Source organism: Harmonia axyridis, chromosome 3, assembly GCF_914767665.1.
Source record: "Harmonia axyridis chromosome 3, icHarAxyr1.1, whole genome shotgun sequence".
Lineage (NCBI taxonomy): Eukaryota > Metazoa > Arthropoda > Insecta > Coleoptera > Coccinellidae > Harmonia > Harmonia axyridis.
The window spans coordinates 5474662-5500110 of record NC_059503.1 but is presented as its reverse complement, the minus strand read 5'-3'; the positions used below and the strand labels follow the sequence as shown (position 1 = coordinate 5500110).

The 25449-nt window shown below is 35.5% G+C and overlaps 1 protein-coding gene across 4 annotated transcripts in view; it reads right to left on the bottom strand.

Annotated features, from left to right (window-relative positions):
• Positions 1-25449, bottom strand: part of LOC123676517 — a 62031-nt gene that overhangs the window by 16418 nt on the left and 20164 nt on the right. Inside the window, exon 1 of one of the 4 annotated variants that reach the window (XM_045612438.1) lies at positions 24564-24586. The exons of 2 other annotated variants lie outside the window; for them this stretch is intronic. In XM_045612438.1, the coding sequence (XP_045468394.1) occupies positions 24564-24571 (8 nt within the window). In that variant the 5' untranslated portion in view covers positions 24572-24586. Of the gene's footprint in view, positions 1-2971; positions 3290-24563; positions 24587-25449 lie in introns of those variants that run through there. One more of the 4 variants, XM_045612436.1, reaches the window with a different exon arrangement.

The following is a 25449-nucleotide window of genomic DNA, read 5'->3' as shown; positions in this document are numbered from 1 at the left end:
ATTCGAATAATTGCGTTTTGCTTAATTCGAATATTCATGAATATTCACTGAATAGTTGAATATTCAGTGAATAGTGAAGTATTCACTGAATAGTTGAATATTCAATGAATCCTTTTCTATTCATGAATAATCAGTGAATAGTTGAATATTGAATGACTAATTTTCTATTCATGAATAATCAGTGAATACTCGACTATGCACTGATTATTCAGTAAATAGTTTTGTATTCAGTGAGTATAGTTGGATATTTACTTTGGAGATTGTGTGAAAGAAAACAAATCATTTGAACTGATGAACCTTTTCGGACATGCACATTTAGTGGAACTCAAATTACCAGCTCTAGAAAACGCGCGTTCTGACGAAGTTGATATTGATGGTATTAAAACATGAGTTTAATCACTGAATAACTACTGAGTTCTATTTTTTTTATTTATTGAATAATCACTGAGTATTCATTGAATAATCACTGAATATTCATTGAATAATCATTGAATATTTATTGAATACTCATTGAATACTTATTGAATATTCATTGAATATTTAACGAATAGTTGAATATTCATGAATAATCAAGCATGAATATTTGTTCGAATGATTTATTCGAATAATCGAATAAATTTAAGAATGAATATTCCCGTATATCGAAATTAGACTGTGGGACTTCCTGTATATAAATCTGACCGCTCTGAACTTTGAAGTCGATGTCGTCAACCTGGAAAATTTCCACATCTCTTTGAAGACACCGTGTGAACCTCTATTTCCGCCAATAAAGCTGCCATTACTCATTTTTCACGGTTGCTTGACAACCGCAGATTGAGAAGAATCGCAATTAACCGTTTATCCTATAATGATTGTTTTATTTTGAGTAGGTTGAGCAATGATGTCATGATCCCAAATGGAGTTTGCATCATTGATGGATGTGGGAACAAGAAAATTGTTTTCTAAAGTTCGACACGCAGCGTTGTTATTTTGAAAATCGATTGAAGTTCAACGAGCACTGCTATAATTAACACAACACATTGGTTGTAATAATAATAAAAGGTTTTCCAATAAGAGGTTATAAACATAGATAGAGGGAGCATATGTCATTTTCAATAAGCAAATTTTGTCCCCAACATGAACTATCAAATTTGGCATGAAGTGCGCGGAAATAAATAGATCAGTGTTACGATATTTCACTCAATTCGCGAGTTTCTCCACAAAGAACGCACTTCTTATGTCCCATTGTGAATCAACGTTTCATATTAACTCAAAATATCTTGAAATAAATATCTAAATATATCAGAAATTCAGAAAACAATCTTCAAGCGCGCCAAACGACGTGAAACAACCGATGACACTAGGAGAGCAAAAGTTGCCAAACCTTGGATTTCAGCAGGTAGATACAGAAAATAATAAATATACTGCTTATTATAAATTAGACAATAAGGAAAAATATAGGATTCCAATTATTCAAATTTGCATTATAAATACTATTATTATAATCTATTATTATTATGACCTAGGAGCATGAGAAATATTGGAGTTCAGAACTAGCAATGTCAACTAGATGTGATCTATCTATTAAATGATTCAAACTTTGAATAAATTGCCGAGTCATCCGCTATTACAGTGATTGATCAATTCCGACAACATTAAAAAGTTTACAACTTCATTGATTCGATAAATTGATGGATTCAAGGGGTAAATTGCATTAAGCTAGTGAAAACAAACATAAAGATGTCAGATATGTCATTTCATTTCCTGAGTTTATTCCACTTGCAATTGGGATCAATAAAATTCGAATATGAGACTTGGGAGTACCACAGGTCTTGGTTTAACTTTTTGGTCCTTCTCATTCGGATAAGTATTAAAGATATTGAGGGAAATCGAATAACTAAAACACTGGAAATTTCCAAGTGTCGTTTGTTATATCCTCGTATCTCAAAAAAAAAACGAATAAACAAAACTTATGAAAAAAATCTTTCTTTCGGATTTCTACACTACCTACCCGTCGAACGGTTTATTTGAAACTGTCATAACTTCGAAACAATTAGTATTACATTTTTCTGCGTGTCGCTATCGGTAGTTTTGAAAAATTAGACGTTCCATAAATAAACTTTTCGATTAAAGAATGAAATCGTTAAAAAACGGTCCCATTTGAAGAAAAAAAGAAGCTGTTTCATCAAGACAAAGCGCCGTGTCACAAATCAATGAAAACAATGGCAAAATTGCTTGAATTGGGCTTCGAATTGCTTCTGCATCCACCGTATTGGCCAGATCTGGCCCCCACCCACTTTTTCTGTTCTCAGACCTCAAAAGAATGCTCGCTGGAAAGAAATTTAGCGCTAATGAAGAAGTAATCGCCGAAACTGAGGCCTATTTTGAAGCGAAAGAGAAATCGCACTAAAAAAATGGTATCGAAAAGTTGGAAGATCGCTATAATCGCTGTATCGCCCTCGAAGGCAATTATGTTGAATAATAAAATCGAATTTTGCCAAAAAAATGTGTTTTACGATGGTAGACCGGGGACTTTCCAATTGTCCTGTTATGTATAGAATAACCATGTCAAGTTTGTTGCAAAATCAAGTATTAATTCCTTCATCAGAACCACAAAAAGTTAAAACAGAATATATAAAAAAAACCTAATAATACAGGGAGAACAGATCTGATAGAGTTGAAATTTTGAGTTTATATAAAAAAATAGCAATTACAAGCCTTCTGCTAAACTTCCTGTTGATAGCTTTATCAGAATCATAAAAAATCGAAGAAGAATATCGAAGAAGTACACTCTCGAATATACGCATTTTTTTTTGTCTCCAAGAGTGCAATTGGCGCGAGAAAGAGTGAGTGATCCCAAGCAGAAAGAATGATCCTTCTGTTTTCCATTCTCACGCCAACTTATCATAATCATTATCAACACTTCGTTATCACCCAGTTCATCCGATCGTACAAAACAAGCCAATTTACAATGTATTAAATATCTACTCACGTCCAAAAAAGCAAAGCACGCAGATTTAACTGCATACCGCCAAGTTCTTCTCGACGTACACCTCAAAATCTTCAATAGTACCACTATCAAGTCCAAAAATACACACACCGATAGAAATTACAAGCCTTGCATTAACTATAAACAGTCACATTACGAAAGACTCCAGTGTTTCCGAATATCTTTCACTACAACATTTTATCTTCGACTAACCATTTTAATTAAGCATACTAACGGTTTTGTTTATACGATAGCGATTTTTAAAGATGACGAAGTATCTATTGCTGGAGTCGATGCAGATCTCTCTCTTCGTTCTTGTTTTGTAAATTGGCGATTGATCGGTTTGAAATGTTTATTTACCTGTTTCGCATGGCAGGTGATTCGGGTTAGGTTATTGTATGTTAATTGTGCCTTGTTTCCTTATTTTTTATACGAGGTGTTTCGAAAAAAATAATAAAAGTGTTTTCTAATAACGGGTGTTTTTTTTAGAGGTATATAACTTTAAGTTGGCATTACTGATCAAGATGGCGACCGATTTAACAGCAGTCAAGTGATTTATTCTCAGTTTGGTTTGGCAATTCATCATGAATAGACTCACGCCTGAACAACGCTTGCAAATAGTGCAATTTCATTTCGAGAATAATAGTTCTGTGCGGAATACGTATCGCACACTACGTCCATTTTATTTTGTTTAGCGATGAAGCGCACTTCTGATTGAATGGCTACGTCAACAAACAAAACTGCCGCATTTGGAGTGAAGCTAATCCTCAAGTGTATGTCGAAACACCGTTACATCCAGAAAAACTGACTGTTTGGTGCGCTTTATGGGCTGGTGGAATCATTGGTCCGTACTTCTTCAAAAACGATGATGGCCAAAACGTTACAGTCAATGGTGATCGGTATAGAGCTATGATTACTAACTTTTTCATTCCTGAATTGAACAACCATGATGTCTAGGAGCTGTGGTTCCAACAAGACGGCGCAACATGTCACACAGCTCGTGCCACAATCGATTTATTGAAAGACACGTTTGTTGACCGCCTAATTTCACGTTTTGGACCTGTGAATTGGCGTCCAAGATCTTGTGATTTAACACCGCTTGACTACTTTCTGTGGGGCTATGTAAAGTCATTGGTCTATGCGGATAAGCCACAAACCCTTGACCATTTGGAAGACAACATTCGCCGTGTTAATGCCGATATACGGCCACAAATGTTGGAAAAAGTTATCGAAAATTGGACGTCCAGATTGGACTACATCCGAGCCAGCCCTGGCGGTCATTTGCCAGAAATCATATTTCAAATGTAATGCCACAAGATGAACTTGCGGATAAATAAAATTCAAGTCAATCGAATAATCCATCGTTGTTTTATTGCAATTTAAAGTTCTATAGCTCTAAAAAAACACCCTTTAGTACCACATCTTTCTCATGAAATTTTCCTTGACCAATTTGCAGCTGTATGTCCTCGATAACTTCACGAATTTCATCTTTAAGGTATTTAATCGATTGTGCAGCATCGTAAAAGACCTTATCCTTCACATGTTCCCAAGAAAAAAGTCTAAAAGTGTTAAATCGCGAGATCTCGGTGGCCAATTGTGATCACCTCTTCGAAAAATAACACAGCCCAAATTGCTATTGTGCTTGTGTGGTACGTATCGCCGCCGAAAACCAATTTGAGAGTTGACTCATATGTTATTATATCACAGCTTTTTTTTGTTATCGGATAGGATTTTATTAAAAAAACAAAAACTAGATTGCTTAGAACAATCGCGACTGATAAAAACATGACAGCGAAAGTGGAGTGTTTTTATCTTTTACTTTTTTTTCAAATTTCTAAAAAGAAATTCAGTTCGAGTTAAAAAACAAATGTTCAACTTCGAACAATTTTAATAAGGAAACAAAAAATCATATATAGGTTGTTTTTTTCGAGGTATTTAACTTTAAGTTGGCATTACTGTTCAAGATGGCGACCGATTCAACAGCTGTCAAGTGATTTATTCTCAGTTTGGTTTGACAATTCATCATGAATAGACTCACGCCTGAACAACGCTTGCAAATAGTGCAATTTTATTTTGAAAATAATGGTTCTGTACGGAATACGTATCGCGCACTACGTCCGTTTTATTTTGTTTAGCGATAAAGCGCACTTCTGGTAAAATGGCTACGTCAACAAACAAAACTGCCGCATTTGGAGTGAAGCTAATCCTCAAGTGTATGTCGAAACACCGTTACATCCAGAAAAACTGACTGTTTGGTGCGCTTTATGGACTGGTGGAATCATTGGTCCGTACTTCTTCAAAAACGATGATGGCCAGAACGTTACAGTCAATGGTGATCGGTATAGAGCCATGATTACTAACTTTTTCATTTCTGAATTGAACAACCATGATGTCCAGGAGCTGTGGTTTCAACAAGACGGCGCAACATGTCACACAGCTCGTGCCACAATCGATTTATTGAAAGACACGTTTGTTGACCGCCTAATTTCACGTTTTGGACCTGTGAATTGGCCTCCAAGATCTTGTGATTTAAAAACGCTTGACTACTTTCTGTGGGGCTATGTAAAGTCATTGGTCTATGCAGATAAGCCACAAACCCTTGACCATTTGGAAGACAACATTCGTCGTGTTATTGCCGATATACGGCCACAAATGTTGGAAAAAGTCATCGAAAATTGGACGTCCTGATTGGACTACATCCGAGCCAGCCGTGGCGGTCATATGCCAGAAATCACATTTAAAATGAAATGCCACAAGATTATCTTGCGGATAAATAAAATTCATGTCAATCGAATAATCCATCGTTGTTTTATTGCAATTTAAAGTTCTATAGCTCTAAAAAAACACCCTTTAGTACCACATCTTTTTCATGACCAATTTGCGGCTGTATGTCCTCGATAACTTCACGAATTTCATCTTTAAGGTCTTTAATCAATTTGAGAGTTGACTCATATGTTATTATATCACAGCTTTTTTTTTGTTATCGGATAGGATTTTATTTTTTGAAAAAACTAGATTGCTTAGAACAATCGCAACTGATAAAAGCATGACAGCGAAAGTGGAGTGTTTTTATCTTTAACTATTTTTTTAAAATTTCTAAAAAGAAATTCAGTTCGAGTTAAAAATCAATGTTTAACTTTGAACAATTTTCCTAAGAAACCAAAAAACCATATATAATAAGAAATTTTTTGCGCCGCTTACGAAAAAAGGCATGGAGAATTTCAAACTAATTTTCAGCTTAAAATATCCCAGTGGTGTACTTTTATTTTGTTAAAAAAAAGATCATTACTCGTATGCGCGTATCAACATTAAATTCTTAATTTAACTGCATAAATTAAGAACCCAACTAAATGACAAACTTCACGTGAGTGGTATGATCCCTAGTAAGCCTTTTTGTGCTGTTTACAATCGAAAACATAACATTTAACCAAATATTTACATGTTAAGTGAGAAAATCTTCTAGATAAGAAAAACTAATCAAACATTGCCTAAAATTTTCAGTGAAGGTGGGGTGCAATAAATCAACCCACGTGACTTCTGCCAACAGCGTAATAGGAAAACAAAACAAACTCACCCAAAACTAAGTCAACAAACGTCAAACCTCAGCAAATAGACGCAAAACTCACTACGATCTGTTTTGTATGAATGAATTGACTTTCCCAGAAGCCACAACACGGGACACTGACAATCTTTTACGTGGAATTCGATGATTTTAAGGAATTTCATTGAAGCGCCAATTTGTACGCGTGACTTTTTTATAAACATCCCAATGATAGTAAATACAAGAAATAATAGAAATTGTTTTCGATTACGAAACATTTTCTGCAAACTTGGGGCCGACCTTGACCGTCAATTCAGCTGCAAATGTTTGCTCAATATGTTTCTTACGTGCGCGTGGCTGATTTGGACTTATGGACCAACTATGTATGTTTCCAAGAATTTTAATTATGGGTGGTTTATTTTTTAGATTTTGTGTACAAAAGAAACCTGCCTTTTTCAATTGAAAGCCTAAAACAACCTTCTACAGAAGTAACAACAAAATTATAGAAACATTAGACCCACCAGAAGTGATTGTGTGGGTGGCAATGTTAGCCTATGCATATGGCTAACATTGCCACTTCTGGTGGGTCTAATGTTTCTATAATTTACTTAGTTTTACGGTTCTGAAAGAAGCGTTATTCGAATTTTCAAGCTCTTTGTTTCAACAAGATCGGGCTATACGTCATACCTCCGATGATTTTCTCCATGAATTGACATATGCTTGACTTAAAATTTTAGGGTCTAAGTTCTAAGAAAAACTTTTTTCTCGACATCTGAAAATGATCCTAATAACCTCAGTCCAAGTCTAGATAAGTATTGATTATCGGAGAGCGTAGCTCGGTATTTATACCCTTACTAGCGGTCACTCCACGTCCACTTCATTCTTAGTAATAGACAATGGTAATAGTAATTTCTTCATTTCCCATTATCTCTCAAAGTGTGACTCCAAATGGAAAACTTTGAGAGACAAAGTTCATCTTTATGAAGTTACCTTTACGATTATGTGAATTTCATTAGTGAGGATTCAAACGCTTGCCTTATGATGATGCTCGAAAATCACCTTTTAATTTTCTCTATTATTTTCATACAAAATGCCAAAAAAATGAGCACCGAAGACGGCGAACGCAGTGGAGGCCCAAAAGAGACTGTCACCGACGAAAAAATCAAAAACTTCGCAAAATAATTTTGAATGACCGTGAAGTAAAGTTGAACGAGATAGCAGGCTTTGTGAAGATATCATCTGATCGTGTACATTATATCATTCACGAATATTTGTACATGAGAAAGCTGTGTGTGAAATGAAATGGGTGCCGCGCGAGCTCACAATCGATCAGAAGCAACAACGTGTTAATGATTCTGAGCAGTGTTTGAAGCTGTTTAAGTGCAATAAACCTGAAATTTTCCGTCGATATGTGACAATGGATGAAACATGGCTCCATCATTTCACTCCGGAGTCCAATCGACAGTCAGCTGAGTGGTCTACACACGATGAACCGATGAACCAAAGAGAGGAAAAACACAACAGTCAGCTGGCAAGGTAATGGCATCAGTATTCTGGGATGCGCAAGGTATAATACACATTGATTACCTCCAAAAGTGCCAGACCATCAACAGCGATTATTATATAGCGTTATTGGATCGTTTAAAGAATGAAATCGTTAAAAAACGGACCCACTTGAAGAAAAGAAGGTGCTGTTTCATCAAGACAATGCGCCGTGCCACAAATCAATGAAAACAATGGCAAAATTGCATGAAATGGGTTTCGAATTGCTTCTGCATCCACCGTATTCGCCATATCTGGCCCCCAGCGACTTTTTCCTGTTTTCAGACCTCAAAAGAATGCTCGCTGAAAATTAATTTGGCACCAATGAAGAAGTAATCGCCGAAACTGAGGCCTACTTTGAAGCGAAAGACAAATCGTTCTACAAAAATGGTATCGAAAAGTTGGAAGATCGCTATAATCGCTGTATCGACCTCGAAAGCAACAATGTTGAATAATAGAATAAAATTTTGCTAAAAAAATGTGTTTTATTATGGTAGACCGAGGACTTTTCAATTGGCCTGTTATGATATTAGTATAGATAACTTTCCAAAGGTTCATGCGAAATTTTCTGTGCGTAAAAACAACTTCAAGGACACAAACGATGGATCTTCTTCTTCTTCTTGAATATAGCCGTCGGTCTATAAAAAAACGGCCCCACTTGAAGAAAAGAAGGTGCTGTTTCATCAAGACAATGCGCCGTGTCACAAGTCAATGAAAACAATGGCAAAATTGCATGAATTGGGCTTCTGCATCCACCGTATTCGCCAGATCTGGCCCCCAGCGACTTTTTCCTGTTCTCAGACCTCAAAAAAATGCTCGCTGTAAAGAAATTTAGCGCCAATGAAGTAGTAATCGCCGGAACTGAGGCCTATTTTGAAGCGAAAGACAAATCGTTCTACAAAAATGGTATAGTAAAGTTGGAAGATCGCTATAATCGCTGTATCGCCCTCCAAGGCAACTATGTTGAATAATAAAATCGAATTTTGCGAGAAAAAAAATGTGTTTTACAATGGTAGACCAGGGACTTTTCAATATTCCCAGATATATGGGAATTAAGTTGTTCAATTCCCTTCCAAAGAGCTTTAGGGATATTGAAAGTGTACAAAGTTTCAGAAGGGCAGTTAATGATTTCTTAATGTCTCAATGTTTCTATACCCTAACTGAATATTATGATTGTTGTAAGCATATCAGGTTAGGAAGTTGATATACTTAATATGTTTTAAATAATGGCTAGTATGTGAAATTTTTCATTCTATTGTTGTTTTATTGACTTATCCAATACGTATTTGTAATATGTCGCTATGGATGAATAAATTATTATTATTATTATTATTATTATTATTATTATAATTGGCCAATGTTCATGCGAAATTTCCTGTGCGTAAAAACAACTTCAAGGACACAAACGATGGATCTTCTTCTTCTTGAAAATAGCCGGCGTTCTATAATAAGCCGGCTCCAATTGTCAACGACTAATTGCAGCAGCGTCATTTTTAAAACGACTGTTGTATGTAACGATAATAAACGAGTGTTTGCATCCCACATCACGGCGATCGGTCGAACAAAAGCTTGTTATCCCGTTGGTTTGTCGACGGCCCACGCAAAGACGTTACGTCTGAATCAGATCGTAAACATCGTACACACAATTTAATAAAAAATTCGCCGAGAATCCAGAAAAGCGTCGTTTTTTTATTGCGGTCATCCTGTATGCGAACTGGCGAATTGATAGCTTGCGTACGAAGATGACGATGACGGATTCGTGTCCTCCTTTCTCTTTGGCAACATCATTTTTCGCACGTCTTGAGGAAATGGTGAGGGAAAATTGAATTGTTGCTCGGATTTGCGTTCGGTTAAATATAGACCTTTTGCATCGATATTTTTTCCGTTTTTTTATTATATTAATCTTCGAGTAAGTAACGGATGTTTTTTTCGAGGTATATAACTTTAAGTTGGCATTACTGTTCAAGATGACGACCGGTTTAACAGCTGTCAAGTGATTTATTCTCAGTTTGGTTTGGTAATTCATCATGAATAGACTCACGCCTGAACAACGCTTGCAAATAGTGCAATTTCATTTCGAAAATAATGGTTCTGTGCGGAATACGTATCGCGCACTACGTCCATTTTATTTTGTTTAGCGATGAAGCGCACTTCTGGTTGAATGGCTAAGTCAACAAACAATACTGCCGCATTTGGAGTGAAGCTAATCCTTAAGTGTATGTCGAAACACCGTTACATCCAGAAAAACTGACTTTTCGGTGCGGTTTATGGGCTGGTGGAATCATTGGTCCGTACTTCTTCAAAAACGATGATGGCCAGAACGTTACAGTCGATGGTGATCGGTATAGAGCCATGATTACTAACTTTTTCTATCCTGAATTGAACAACCATGATGTCCAGGAGCAGTGGTTCCAACAAGACGGCGCAACATGTCACACAGCTCTAGCCACAATCGATTTATTGAAAGACACGTTTGGTGACTGCCTAATTTCACGTTTTGGACCTGTGAATTGGCCTCCAAGATCTTGTGTTTTAGCACCGCTAGACTACTTTCTGTGGGGCTATGTAAAGTCATTGGTGTATGCGGATGAGCCACAAACCATTGACCATTTGGAAGACAACATTCGCCGTGTTATTGCCGATATACGGCCACAAATGTTGGAAAAAGTCATCGAAAATTGGACGTCCAGATTGGACTACATCCGAGCCAGCCGTGGCGGTCATATGCCAGAAATCATATTTAAAATGTAATGCCACAAGATTATCTTGCGGATGAATAAAATTCATGTCAATCGAATAATCCATCGTTGTTTTATTGCAATTTAAAGTTCTATAGCTCTAAAAAAAACACCCTTTACTTAATACCTATACAGGGTGAGCCTTCGACCGGGACGGCGCGAGCTATTTTGGCGCCCATGCTGGAAAATTATCAATAAACAGAACCCCCCCCCCCCCCCAACAAATAACATCACCTGCTCCGAATATAATTCGCCATTTTTGATTTCTCTAGCGTTTTTGCTAATCGTTCCTTTCTAAAGTCGTTTCCACTTAGTTTATTTTTTTTCTTGGAAATTTTTACCTACAATAAATTCCTGGATTTCTTCGACGCCGATGAATAATGCGTAAGTAATATATCTGATTCTCACATTCACAAGACACTGTGTACGATCGATGAAAGATTACCTATCACACCACAAAATACAAAGGGCGGTAAGGCATGCAAAGCTTCTAAAACTAAATGGGATTAAAAACATATGTTCCGCTGAAAACATTTAGCATTTATCGTAACTAGTTTCGAATGCAGAATCGTATGAATTTTCCATATGTTGTGTTGTTTTTCGTTTTTGTGAAATACATTCCATCCCCCATTCAATTAGGGTAATAGGCAATGCTGCTTATTTTGGTTTGGTTGCCATGTGTTATTTATTGAACAGGCGGCATAGTAAATACGGTTTGGAGATTTTTATTGCATATTGAATGTTGATAAACGCAGCAAAGCGGATCAACCTCATGTTTTTTCAAGACTATAATTTTCAGAAATATCTATTCAAGAATATCATCAGTTTCGAAGATATTGAGTTTTTCGACTTAATTTTTGAAATGGGGCACCTTATATGCATTTGAATATATATTTCGAGATTTATTTCATTCTGTGTCTATTGCATAATTGTAATCAAGTCACATATAGGGTGTCCCATTTAAAAAACATCAACTCTCCTCTGTTTTGGAAGTATTTGATAATCAAGAAGATCGATTTTGAAAAAACTGAAAATATTTGGGGCCGTCTCTTTTGTTTAATAAATCAACAACAAACAATGTAAATGGAAACAAATTTCGAGAGCGAATGTTCAGTTTTTCCAAACAAAATGCTGAACATCGGAATTATCGGTAATGAATACTCACATCAATTTCGAAAAAAATCATAAAAGAAAATAAATGTTCCAATGAAACATACTTTTATAGCAACTTATGAATTTCAATGGCATATTAATCAAATAGATCTAAATTATCAAGGTAGGTTGGCTTTGAAACAATCAAGTTTTTATGTCAACAAGCAACTGACAAAACACACAGTTACAACGTGAATCTATTAAATTGTAAACTTTTCTCTGAACTTGATACCTACATTGTATCTCTATTGTGAAGCGGAGTAGGATAGAGAATATTGTGTTCACATGATTTGAGTAAAATTGTATTGACAGTCAATCAGTGTAATTTGCCTATAAAAATCCTTTTATTCTTTTAAATAAAATTCCAAAAATATTCAGAAAAAAAAATTTTTTTTATCAAAACTATATTTTCTATAACAAAAAATTGCATCTAAATTGAATATATTTTTCATATAAAAAAAGTTGAAATATAGAATATATTTGGTAATATTTTTTGATGGAATGTCTTAGGGTGAAATATGATATAAAATATTAATTTTTCATAAAAATTGAGAACATTCAACGATTTATATTTCCGGTCCACAAACTTACCGAACAATATTGAAGACAAACCGTAAAGTGATAAGACACGTCGAGAACAAAACCACTTCATTCACAAACATCTTAACTACTACTACACTACGACCACAATATACCAATGTAAAAAAGAATTGGAGAGTACCGAGTATTTCAAATTTTGCAACTAAGTGTCATTGGATATCTACCTGAACGATAGTGGGATTAGGCCTGAATCACACTCCTTGGGTTGTGAGCAACCTTTTTCACGCCACTCAGAAAGGGTTCAGGAAAATAACAAAGGCAGATATCAAGAATCTATGATATTGAAGTGTTGGGAGAACACACATCATTTAGTGTTTTCTGTTTTCCACAGAGCCAGCATTCGACGAGTTTAACATCTGAATAGGTGACCGCTTTTTTCTGCATATGAAGCTTTCTAAAGGACTAAATCTAGACTAAATCTTCTAGATCAAAAGTCGATCTTCAAAAAACGTTTTCATTTGAGAGGTCTGTGAATAATATTTTAGGAGATATAACGATTTTTGTCTAGGGATTCAATTTTCAGGTATCATGTTTTGAATGAAGGAAATTATATTGCTGTACCTAATATCTTAAGTCTGCATATTATACTCTTTTCTCTTTGTATCTTAAGCTGTAATGAATACAATTTCCAGTTCAAACGTTAATAAATGGAGTTATGTTTTTTGGATAATTTTTAGCATAAAAATTCTAATCTTCTTTACAAATCCTCTTACCTGGAAAATCTGATCTAATGGTATTTGGAAGCAAAGAATTAGGGAATCAAATTTGGTTGATTTCTAAACAGAATTTTTTACAAAGAGTTATGAAACTCTTTGTGCAAAATTGAACAATGAAAATGCCTCAGCAACATCAACACCGTTGACTTCATTCAACCAGTGTAAAGCCAGCTTTAGCTGGTTAAAGAAAGATATACCTCTCTATATATTTATGAATCGAGTCCCTACTAAAGGAAATGGATACACCATCGATGCAAAAAATACAGTGTGTGGGTGTGGTGGGAAGCTCCCATGAGTCTGGTATCCACAAAGATGTATAAAACAACAGGAGAATGTAATTAGAGACTAGATAGATAACGTATTTATCTCGAAGTGTGAAGTAAAGTTGTGACATTAAATTTCCGATGATGATTTGATGTGACTACCTCGAAAATGATACGAAAGATTTCTCTGAAATCTTTTGGGTGACTCATAGAATTGATTTTTGTTTATTATTGGCAATAGTGACCCCTATATTTCGAGATATTCGGGGAAAATTTTGCACTTATCGGAAATAAGTTGTTTTGAACGTTTCTGAATTCATTTAAATGGATAATACTTCAAAGGAAAAATTTCTTTGAAAATTCAAAGACTCATTAAGGGTTTTCCAATAAGAGGTTTCATTTTGAATAGCCCGCTATCTGGGCAGATGTCACTTTCGGAGCTGTCATTTTTTGACATTTGACGAGTAAAAACTACGCCATTGTTAAAAATAGAACGATAGACGCTTCAATAACGCATTGAAATTGTTGAAATTTACTACAAAAATGTTGGGACAAGTTAGTGATAATTTTGAATTGTATCAATCCTATTGGAAGTTAATATGCTATATTTAAGTAAAACTCTTGACTCCACGTGAGTATTTTACTAATTTCTTTTTAAAAATATTTTCCAGTAGTAAAAAAGTGTTTTACTTCAAATTCCTTCTTATAAGATCTTTCCGCACAGTTACGATGTAGTGGAATATTAGCTTTCTTTCTGTCGGTAGAAGATGCAAATACATTCCAACTACCAGTCTTTTCCTCCTTGTAACCAAACCTGTTTCCGTCTCATCCGATAAGGAAAAAAAAATGCCTTTCGCAGAACCACAGGAAATTCATGAATGGAGAAAGACAAGAGCCAACGACAATTTACTACAGTTACAGGAAAGATAATCTGACTACTGTTGGCGAAACTGGAAACTCTAACTTTTTTTTGACAATAATTTTTCAGTGGTAAAAAAGTGTTTCACTTCAAATTCCTTCTAATAAAATCTTTCCACACAGATACGATGGAGTGGAATATTAGCTTTCTTTCTGTCGGTAGAAGATGCAAATACATTCCAACTACCAGTCTTTTCCTCCTTGTAACCAAACCTGTTTCCGTCTCATCCGATAAGGAAAAAAAATGCCTTTCGCAGAACCACAGGAAATTCATGAATGGAGAAAGACAAGAGCCAACGACAATTTACTACAGTTACAGGAAAGATAATCTGACTATTGTTGGCGAAACTGGAAACTCTAACTTCCTCAGAAATAAATGAGCTACTCAGATTACCTAGGCAATATTTAAATAGTTGAAATAGGAATCGGCAAAATTGAATTTCAGTTCTATAAGTGATACGTTTATTTGTTGCTAAAGGAAGCTATTACTATGAAGGTCAAGAAATTTGATGAGGATCGATTAAAATTGTAAATGTCGGTGTCTTTGGTTTTGGGAACGGCTTTGGCTATACGGAATTGAAGTATTGATTGAGAATATTTGAAAGATTGGACCAATTTCATACCACTGGCTAGCACGTTTACTTTTCTCTTAAGGGTTTTCCATTTTCTTCGAAAAAAAACCGAGTCTTATATTTTGAGAGAAATCAATGGATGCTTCTTCAATTGTGAAGAGGAAGGTAGGAAAATAACGATCAACCAAATCAATGCAGAACTATATCATTTTTGCTAGTATTTGATCAATATTATTTTTAGTTAGTACCACCCTTCAAACGATACGTGTCAAAATTTGACAGCAGTCCGACCATTAGTTTGTTTGATATTGCGTTGTGAGTGTGGCTACTTTTGTTATTTGAAAAATTTTGATGAACAGTTTCTGGGGTCTGCACCAGGAAAATCAACCATCATTGATTGGTATGCTAAGTTTAAATGTGGTGAAATGAGCACCAAAGACAGCAAACGTAGTAGACGCCCAAAAGAGGCTGTCACCAACGAAAAAATAAAAAAATTCCACAAAATAATTTTGAATGACCGTGAAGTGAAGTTGATCAAGATAGCAGACATTGTGAAGATATCATCTGAATGTGTAAATTATATCATTCACAAATATTTGTACATGAGAAAGCTGTGTGCAAAATGGGTGCCGGGCGAGCTCTCAATCGATCGAAAGCAACAACGTGTTAATGATTCTGAGCAGTGTTTGAAGCTGTTTAAGTGCAAGAAACCTGCATTTTTGCGTTGATATGTAACAATGGATGAAACATGGCTTTATCATTTCACTACGGAGCCCAATAGACAGTCAGCTGAGTGGACTGCACACGATGAACCGAACCCAAAGCGAGGAAATACACAACAGTCAGCTTGCAAGGTTATGGCATCAGTATTCTGGGATGCGCAAGGTATAATATTCACTGATTACCTCCAAAAGGGCCAGACCATCAACAAAGATTGTTATGTAGCGTTATTGGATCGTTTTAAGGACCAAATCTTTAAAAAACGGCCCCATTTGAAGAAAAAGAAGGTGCTGTTTCATCAAGACAATGCGCCGTGTCACAAATCAATGAAAACAATGGCAAAATTGCATGAATTGGGCTTCGAATTGCTTTCGTATCCACCGTATTCGCCAGATCTGGCCACCAGCGACTTTTTCCTGTTCTCTGACCTCAAAAGAATGCTCGCTGGTGAGAAATTCAGCGACAATGAAGAAGTAATCGCCGAAACTGAGGCCTTTTTTGAAGCGAAAGACAAATCGTATTAGAAAAATAGTATCGAAAAGTTGGAAGATCGCTATAATCGCTGTATCGCTCTCGAAAAAATATGTTGAATAATAAAATCGAATTTTGCCAAAAGAATATGTTTTACTATGGTAGATCGGGGACTTTTCAATTGGCCTGTTAGTACCTAAATAGAAAATCGTATTTTTGAAAATTCACCAACACGTTATAAACTTTGACATATCGACCGAACGGCGTAAACTCACGAACTGTTGCCAAATGGCAGATTCGCACCTAAAGGTACCCATAGACGTGACGCTTCGATAAAAAAAAATCGTCAGTCCGGTTACCACGTCAACCTGTGCCAAATCCACGTCCAAAACGATAACCCACACTGTGGGCGTCTAGTGTCGCTCTACTATTCCTAGAATTGAGGCAGAATTCCGAGAAAAGAGGCCGATATACCGCTATCTCAAGGCGAGAGGCGATGAAAAGGGAAAACGAAACGCGAGAAAACAATGGAAAATTACGAAGTGGTGGGACTTGACGACCGATAAAACAATCGAGTACCGAACAATATACAGGCTAGTTCAAAAGCGTAGCAAGATATCGGTCCGATGAATTCTTTTTAATTTTTTTCATAGCATTTGTGACGGGTGTTTTTTTTCGAGGTATATAACTTTAAGTTGGCATTCGAGATGGCAAACGATTTAACAGCTGTAAAGTGATTTATTCTCAGTTTGGTTTGGCAATTCATCATGAATAGACTCACGCCTGAACAACGCTTGCAAATAGTGCAATTTTATTTCGAAAATAATGGTTCTGTGCGGAATACGTATCGCGCACTACGTCCATTTTATTTTGTTTAGCGATGAAGCGCACTTCTGGTTGAATGGCTACCTCAACAAACAAAACTGCCGCATTTGGAGTGAAGCTAATCCTCAAGTATATGTCGAAATACCGTTACATCCAGAAAAACTGACTGTTTGGTGCGCTTTATGGGCTGGTGGAATCATTGGTCTGTACCTCTTCAAAAACGATGATGGCCAGAACGTTACAGTCAATGGTGATCGGTATAGAGCCATGATTACTAACTTTTTCATACCTGAATTGAGCAACCATGATGTCCAGGAGCTGTGGTTCCAACAAGACGGCGCAACATGTCACACAGCTCGTGCCACAATCGATTCATTGAAAGACACTTTTGGTGACCGCCTAATTTCATGTTTTGGACCTGTTAATTGGCCTCCAAGATCTTGTGATTTAACACCGCTAGACTACTTTCTGTGGGGCTATGTAAAATCATTGGTCTATGCGGACACAAACCCTTGACCATTTGGAAGACAACATTCGCCGTGTTATTGCCGATATACGGCCACAAATGTTGGAAAAAGTCATCGAAAACTGGACGTCCAGATTGGACTACATCCGAGCCAACCGTGGCGGTCCTATGCCAGAAATCATATTTAAAAAGTAATGCCACAATTATTATCTTGCGGATAAATAAAATTCATGTCAATCGAATAATCCATCGTTGTTTCATTGCAAATTAAAGTTCTATAGCTCTAAAAAAAACACCCTATAATTGTTTTTATTAAAAAGGTAACCCATTATTGCATTGAAAACAACCTAACTTATTATGTCTCAAATTTGAACTTGACATCTACTAAAAGACAATTTTGACTTTCTGTAGATTGGTGACGAGGCGTTTGCAGACACACGTTCAAGAAAAAAAAGTAAAGTGAATTGAAAAATACGCTCCTGATACGTTGATATCGAATTTTGAAACAACCTGTAGAGGCGGTTCCGAAATAACTCTTTATTCTTGCAATATTTTTAGGCGTAGATTTCGAGGTTAAACCATTCCGATTCGAAAGATCTGTTGTAGGATGCTGTTTGGCACAATTTCATTCTTCGACGGCCTTGACCTCCTTGAATTTGCGAATTTTTTTGGCAGGAACGATTTGTATTTAATATTGCAAATTCCTGTGGCGTCCAGCAGAGTTTTGAGTGGTTTTCCTGGAAAATTCGAGGTTAGAATCCGTTTATAGAATTAGGGGAAAAAGATGAATGAATACTGTTCATGCCACTATGTGAAAATAGTCTAAGGAATTCGTTAATGAAACACAAAATATGTATGAATCATCTAACCTATTATAACTAAGTTAAGGTTTTTTGGAAGAGAAAAATGGTACGCCACTTATTTCAATGTTGTGGATTTTTATTTAGGTATCATTAAACTCAAAACTTATAATTATCACTTAGTTCCGAAATAAAAAACGACAACAATTCTAAAAGTTGGCGAAATAGCCATTCGTGACTGTCAAAAATGTCCCTGACATTTGATAGAAAGGAACTTCTAAATAACGATCTATTTCACTATTTGAACGTAGCTGGTTTCAATGAATGTTTCTTTTGTTTCGCAAGCAAATCTTGTCAAGTCGCTGCAACAATCTGAAATTATTCGGGATAGATCTGAACAAAATTCCCATACCTAAGAAGCAGATCTTTGAATTTGAAGTATGAAAAACTAAGAATTAAACTGAAATTGATTTTATTTTTTGGTATATCTGCTGTAATATTACACCTTTAACAACAATAACATTCCTGATAAAGAATCTATTCATCAGATTTCACTGAAATTTGTTGGAAGTAAAAAATAATAGTTCAAACGCTTATCATACGAGTATACAGGGTGTTTTGGTACTTATTTATCCAATCTGAAGCGAAGATTAATAAAGATTCAATAAAATGATATTATCACCACAAAAAAGGACTATAAGAAACAGACTGTATATCGAAAACAAAGTACATGCAGGCCCATGTTTATAGATTTTTTTTCTTAAAATTATCTAAGGAATCTCTCATTTTCCTCTATAGATATTTTGTAAAATATTTTTCGGGGAACGAACAAATTTGTTTAGATGTTTTCGGTTATTCACGAAAAAGTTCGTGAAAATGTCAAGGTGAGAAAAAATACAAAAAATATGATATTTTCGTTATATGTTCCCAATTCATGACATTTCGAATGTAGACAGTCCTTTTCACATGATTTGATGCAGATATACATATTAATGGCTAAAATCAAAAAGAAACAATGGATAATTCATTGCTTCTGATTTTCCGTTTGTTGTATCGAAAGTATCATATCTTTCAGAAGACTTATATTGAAGCAAAAACGTTCACGTGATATTCTGAAGAAAGTACATACATAACTACGAGTTTGACAAGTGCTCAAACAATCCTAACTTCACGTAGATTGTTTTCTCATTTTTCTCTTACTCCAGATGTAAAGAACATTAAAACCTGTTTGCTGAAAAACCTCGCTAAGTACAAAAAAATTCCGATTTTCAACAAACCAGGTTTATCTTTAATTTTGCTTCAAGTCTCCCAGCAAGCCAGCGTCGGACCGGTTCAGTATCTGGATGGAAGACCGCCCATTTAACAATATCTACAGGAAAATTTCAGCCAGAATCGCATTTCTGCATTTTTCATCACTTTCCGATATCCGAACTATCCCAAACCAACTTCGCAACCCAGCGAGCAATGTACCAATCGCGATTGTACGTAAATAAAGATGACATCACCTCTATATCTGGCACCTAGAAGGCTGCGGTGTACGCTGGCGGTTCCGTCAGATAATAGCCTGTCTGCAGGCCACGGCGACGCTCCACAGACGTCCGCAAAGGTCGACCCGACCGACGCTTAGACGACGTGCCGATGGAATGCCATGCCACGGAAGACTTCCGCAAGTTGACACATACCAAACTGTACTCGAAAAAAAATTAACTGTATTTTTTTTATTTAGGCGTGATATAAATATCGACGTGTATGTTTTGCATACCAGACCATTGGTGCGGTCTACATCTAGATAATGTAGGGAATTCGCCTAATGGTTTTTGAGTCATCTGAATTCAGCTTAGTTGAAACTTACCTGAAATTCTGAAGAATTCATTTCACAAGGAAATCAAATTGAGGAAGTCAGGACTCCCCTTTTATAATTAAATATTCTAATCTAGTACTTTGTGCAAATTTGCCCATTCAAAAATTTCAAATCTCCGAGGTACTCGATAAGAAAGCTTATTTTACTGAATTTCGTACAAAAGAAGAAGAAATTAACGAATTTTATTGTTTGCCCATTTACATCTTAAGCTAGCAATCTAGAGCTTTTGTGTACAAGTAAATTTGCCCATTCAAGTAAAAATCTATGCTAAAAATTCAAAATGTCTGAGTAACTTTATAAGAAAGTTTATTTCACTATAAGTCATACAAATGAAGAAGAAAGTCACATGCTTTTGTTATTTGTCTATTCAAATCTAAAGTTCTGAAGCTTGCAATGTAATTCTTTTGTGTACAAGTTAATTTGCCCATTCAAATGAAAATCTAAGCTACATAAGAAAGCTTATTTCGTAGAAAAAGAGGAAGAAAGTCAAGAGCGGTTTTTTTCTACCCATTTACAATTAAAGATTTTATTGTAGAGCTTTTGTTCTCTAGTAAGTTTGCCCATTCAAATAGAAATCTAAGCTAAAATTGGAAATCTCTGACTTACCCTATAAGAAAACTTATTTCACTAAATTCCGTAGGAAAAGGCAAAGAAAGTCACGAGTTTTTGTTAGTGGCCCATTTACATCTAGAGATTCTAATCTGAAGCTTTTGTGTGACTAGCCTATCCAAATAAAAATCTAAGCTCAAAATTGAAAATCTCAAATTTACTCCATAAGAAAGTTTATTTCACTAATTTCTTTCAAAAAGGCGAAAAAAGTGATTGTCTGATATTCAGCCCATTTATCCTTGAAAATTCAAATCAGAAGCACATTTTGCCCAATCAATTTAAATCTAACCTAAAAGCTTCAAATCTTCGAGTTACGCGATAAGAAAGCTTATTCCATTGAATTTCTTTTCAAAAACACTATAAACCATTTTTATCTTCCTATTTAAACTCATACAATAAACTGGAGATCTTTTACGTACTAAAGCATATGCCCATTCAAATTGAAATCTAACCTGAAATGTTCAAGTATCCAAGTTATTATTATTAAAAAAGCTTATTTCAGTGGATTTCGTTCAAGAACACCAAGATAATGAGAAGCTTATTCGTGCTAGTTAATTGGCTTATTTACATCGGAAAGTTGTAGTGTTTACGACCGGATGGACAGAATTGACTCTTTTAACGGGCAATAGTTTGCTGTCCTATTTACGTTGTTTTATTTAGTAAAGAATCAAAGCCACAATAAACAGACACATAGTATTTGTTTCTTAGCACGTTATTAGGAGATTTTCGATACGAATGTCACACTAAAATAATACACTTCTCAGCTGGCTTTAATGAGGTTTAATCGTCCTTATGTTTATGCTACATTCTCATTAAAAGAACAATAGTTGTATGATAAAAAAGTAATTATTTGAAATGGATAATGATAATATCCTTGGATCCATATCGCTTTATCACCGATGAAGCGAAAGTTCATTTGCAATTTACGGTTAATAATGAGAACAAACAATTGATTACCTGATACAAGGTATTTGTTGATCGTGCTTATATGTTTTCGTTCCCAGAATAATCGATTTGGCCTAAAACTCATTTTGCATTTTATCGGATAGTCTAAATCTTCTGATTACGATGACCAAAATTCAACGAATTGAATGGGCAAATTAACTAGTATACAGAAGCTCTTGATTGGGCAATCCAGGTGTGAATGGGCAAATAGCAAAAGCCTTCTTCGGTGTTTTTGAAGGACATTTAGCGGAATATGGTCTTAAAAGGAATCATTTGGAATAACTATTTTGATTTAAATGGGCAAGAACTAGGAAGCAGAAGCTCTTGATGAGCAGATAACGAGAGCTTTTGATTTCGTTCAGTGATTTCAAATGAATTTTCGTAGAATAAGTTTTCTTCAAGTATAACTAAGAGATTTTGAATATAATTTAAAGTATATGAGCTATTTATTTCACGTCAGTTCCTCTGATTAAAAAGATAAGTCAGAGACTTGAAATGTTTCAAATGTTCCGTGTATATGATGAATTGATTGGGCAAATAAAGTAGTAGCTGACTTGAACCTTTAGGTGTAAATGGACAGGTATCACAGATTTGTAAACGCAAATAGCCAAAAGTCTATTCCTATATGTTCCTAAATCGAATTATTAGAAGTAGAAGAACATAGTCTTTTGGTGACTTTCACTTTTAGAATGCTACATTTCCACTTCTTCACCTTATCACTTTATCTAGAGTACACTTGATTCAGTTCATTTCCAGCAAGAAATTCGAAAGGTTTGACAATATTTATGTTGGAACGGTAAACAAGATGAATCATAAATCTGAGACTTTTTGGCACCTACATCCATTATCGTTCCGTTTAACGAAACAATTAAGTTGCGCTTGTTTACAGTTAGCGATAAAAATTAACCTGAAAATCAACTGTCGAAAGGTCGGAATTTTTTGAGTGAAAATCATTCGTGAACGCGGAAATGATAGCACAGATAAGGTATGGGAAAACATGATATTAATGGCATGTAAATGATATGAAAAAAGAACGATGTTTACGAGATATCCGATGTGGTCCTTGGTTTTAAGTTTAGCATTTCCTTGCATAAGCCAAGTTTCGAATTTCGCACAACACCTACACTTTGGAGGTTGGTGAAGTTGTGGGAAAATTGTATGAGAATTTGGATTCAGTGCTGTAGCAATGATAATTTTCGTTTCTTTTTATCAATAAGTTTTTATTTATTTAGTTAGTCACTTTTTTGTGTTAGCGAAGTATCTTTTTGCCTAATGTCTGGCTTTTTCGATTTGGGATGTTAAACTTTTTTTTGTGAATTTTCGAAATTTTTTTTTTGCGTCAGTGCTTCTCTCATTTTGTTATCCGGTATTGATGATTCACCTCTTTTCAATAAATCTCTTATTGCCTAGCATTGTAAATCGATAAAATAGGTGTTTTCTAGTTTGTAGCGTGACGCGAACGATTTAAAATCGCTTTATACAAGTCGTTAGTTATCCCACGGGTTTCATTGACGTGTGTGGCAATAATAAGAGTGTTGAAATCCGCAAATTGATAATGCTACTTGTTCATTCGCATGGAATTGGTCAACTGGGTCTGCTTCCCACGTATTTCATCATCATCGCAGATGAGGTAATAATCCTAATCAAAATTGAATAGTGTTAACTCTCTTATTTTCTCAGGAGCAATAGATAGGAGAAGGACTTTCTTCATTTGATTCTCAGATCATAACACGTCACTCAATAAGAACTGGGCCTGGCGCACAGTTTGAACTGACACTGTCATACCACATAGAGATGTGTCTGGGTCGAGATCTTGGAAGCTGAAGCTATATTTGTTTTATTCAAGAAATGAATGAAAATTAGTTCCCACGTATTTCATCATCACGTATTTCATCTTCGCGTATTTCACCACCATCGCAACAGAGGTAATAATCCTAATCAAAATTGAATATTCTTAACTCTCATATTTTCTCTGGAGCAATGGATATGAGAAGGACTTTCTTCATTTGATTCTCAGATCATAACACGACACTCAATAAGAACTGGGCCTGGTGCACTGTTGGCACTGATGCTGTCATACCATAAGTCTGGGTCGAGAAATTGAAAGCTCAAGTGTTTTTATTCAAGAAATGGATAAAAATAATTCTCACGTGTTTCATCAACACGCATTTCATCATCACGTATTTCGTCATCATGTATTTCATCTTCGCGTATTTCACCATCACCACAGATGAGGTAATAATCCTAATCAAAATTGAATAGTGTTAACTCTCATCTTTTCTCTGGAGCAATGGAGAGGACTTTCTTTATTTGATTATCAGATCATAACACGTCACTCAATAAGAACTGGGCCTGGCCTGTCAGTTGTCACTGACACTGCCATACCATATAGAGGTAAGTCTGGTGTTGAGATATTGGAAGCTTGAGTGATGCTACACTTGTTTTTATTCAAGAAATAAACTAAAACTAGTTTCGTGTATTATCAAAACACTGTTTTTCGAGGGAAAAATACAGTGCAAGCAAAGAAATGGCTTGATAAGAGTTATTATTATTATTAAGAAAGAATTCAATCAACAACAGTGAATAAAAGGTAGTAAACTAACTTAAAACAGAAAAAAAAATCTAAATTGAAAAGTTTGATTCCAAAAAGGCGCCTGAATGCAAATTTAAGCAACGTGGCGCCAGTGACGTCATTCGGAAGTAAAATAAATCAAGTGCAAGATACGAAAGCGTTTAATTCTATAAAAAATTCAATCAGTTAACCATTATCAAATAAGGAAAATTTGGAATCTGGTTTTTACACCAATCGACGAGTTGTTCAAACTAGTCTCATTTCAGAGCTATCTAACCACTTACATCTTCATGATGTTTATATTCTTTCAAACTGGATTCCTTGAAACATGAATAAAGCTGCCAAAAATCACTTGAAAATAATCATTGTTAAAACAAATAGTACAAACTTTTCGTCTAGTCAAAACCACAGAAACTATAACAAAACAAAGTGATAACAACAACAAAACAAGCGATAAGAAGAGAAAATCAACCAACAACGCGAAAATTTCAAACAGACACGAAATCCAGTGTGCTAACTCACTGAAACCGGAAACCACACTGACAATTCCTTCCTATCCAATCTTATCCCTTATTTGACACTTTCCAAATTTCCGGAAACCGTCAACAAACATACCCGACCTTGGTCGACGAAAAAACACTCCGATCAAAATAATTCCCAAGGATTTCCCACACTTGTAAACTTCCTTCTCATTTCTGTAAACAAAGAACTAACTGCAGACGCCCACAACAAGATGATTTATCATCTCGGACGGCTCCTATATGATCAATTAGCCTCATGTAAATCTGAATCGAGACGAAAATGAAGAAATTCCTTGGATTTCCTTATATTGAATGTTTAATGATCGTCTGAACACGTACCACACCCTGAGAAGTTAGCTATTCATATCCTGGTGGGGCTTCTAAAGGTAAAAGGTGTGAATCTCAGCGTGTTACTTTAAATATCCGTAGTGGAGGGACCAAAAAAGGAGAGATAAGTCTCTATGATGAACGCGAACGATTCGATGGTCTCAAGGATGATGGTAATGACACCTGGTGAACCTTCTTCATTGGGTTCTTTTGGAGATTGAAGCTTCATACCTTACTCACTTGACTTGGGATTCATCAAGCCAAGTAGCTTGACATTTCAACCAATTACTTAACTTGAAAATCAAGCTCGTAAAAAATTACA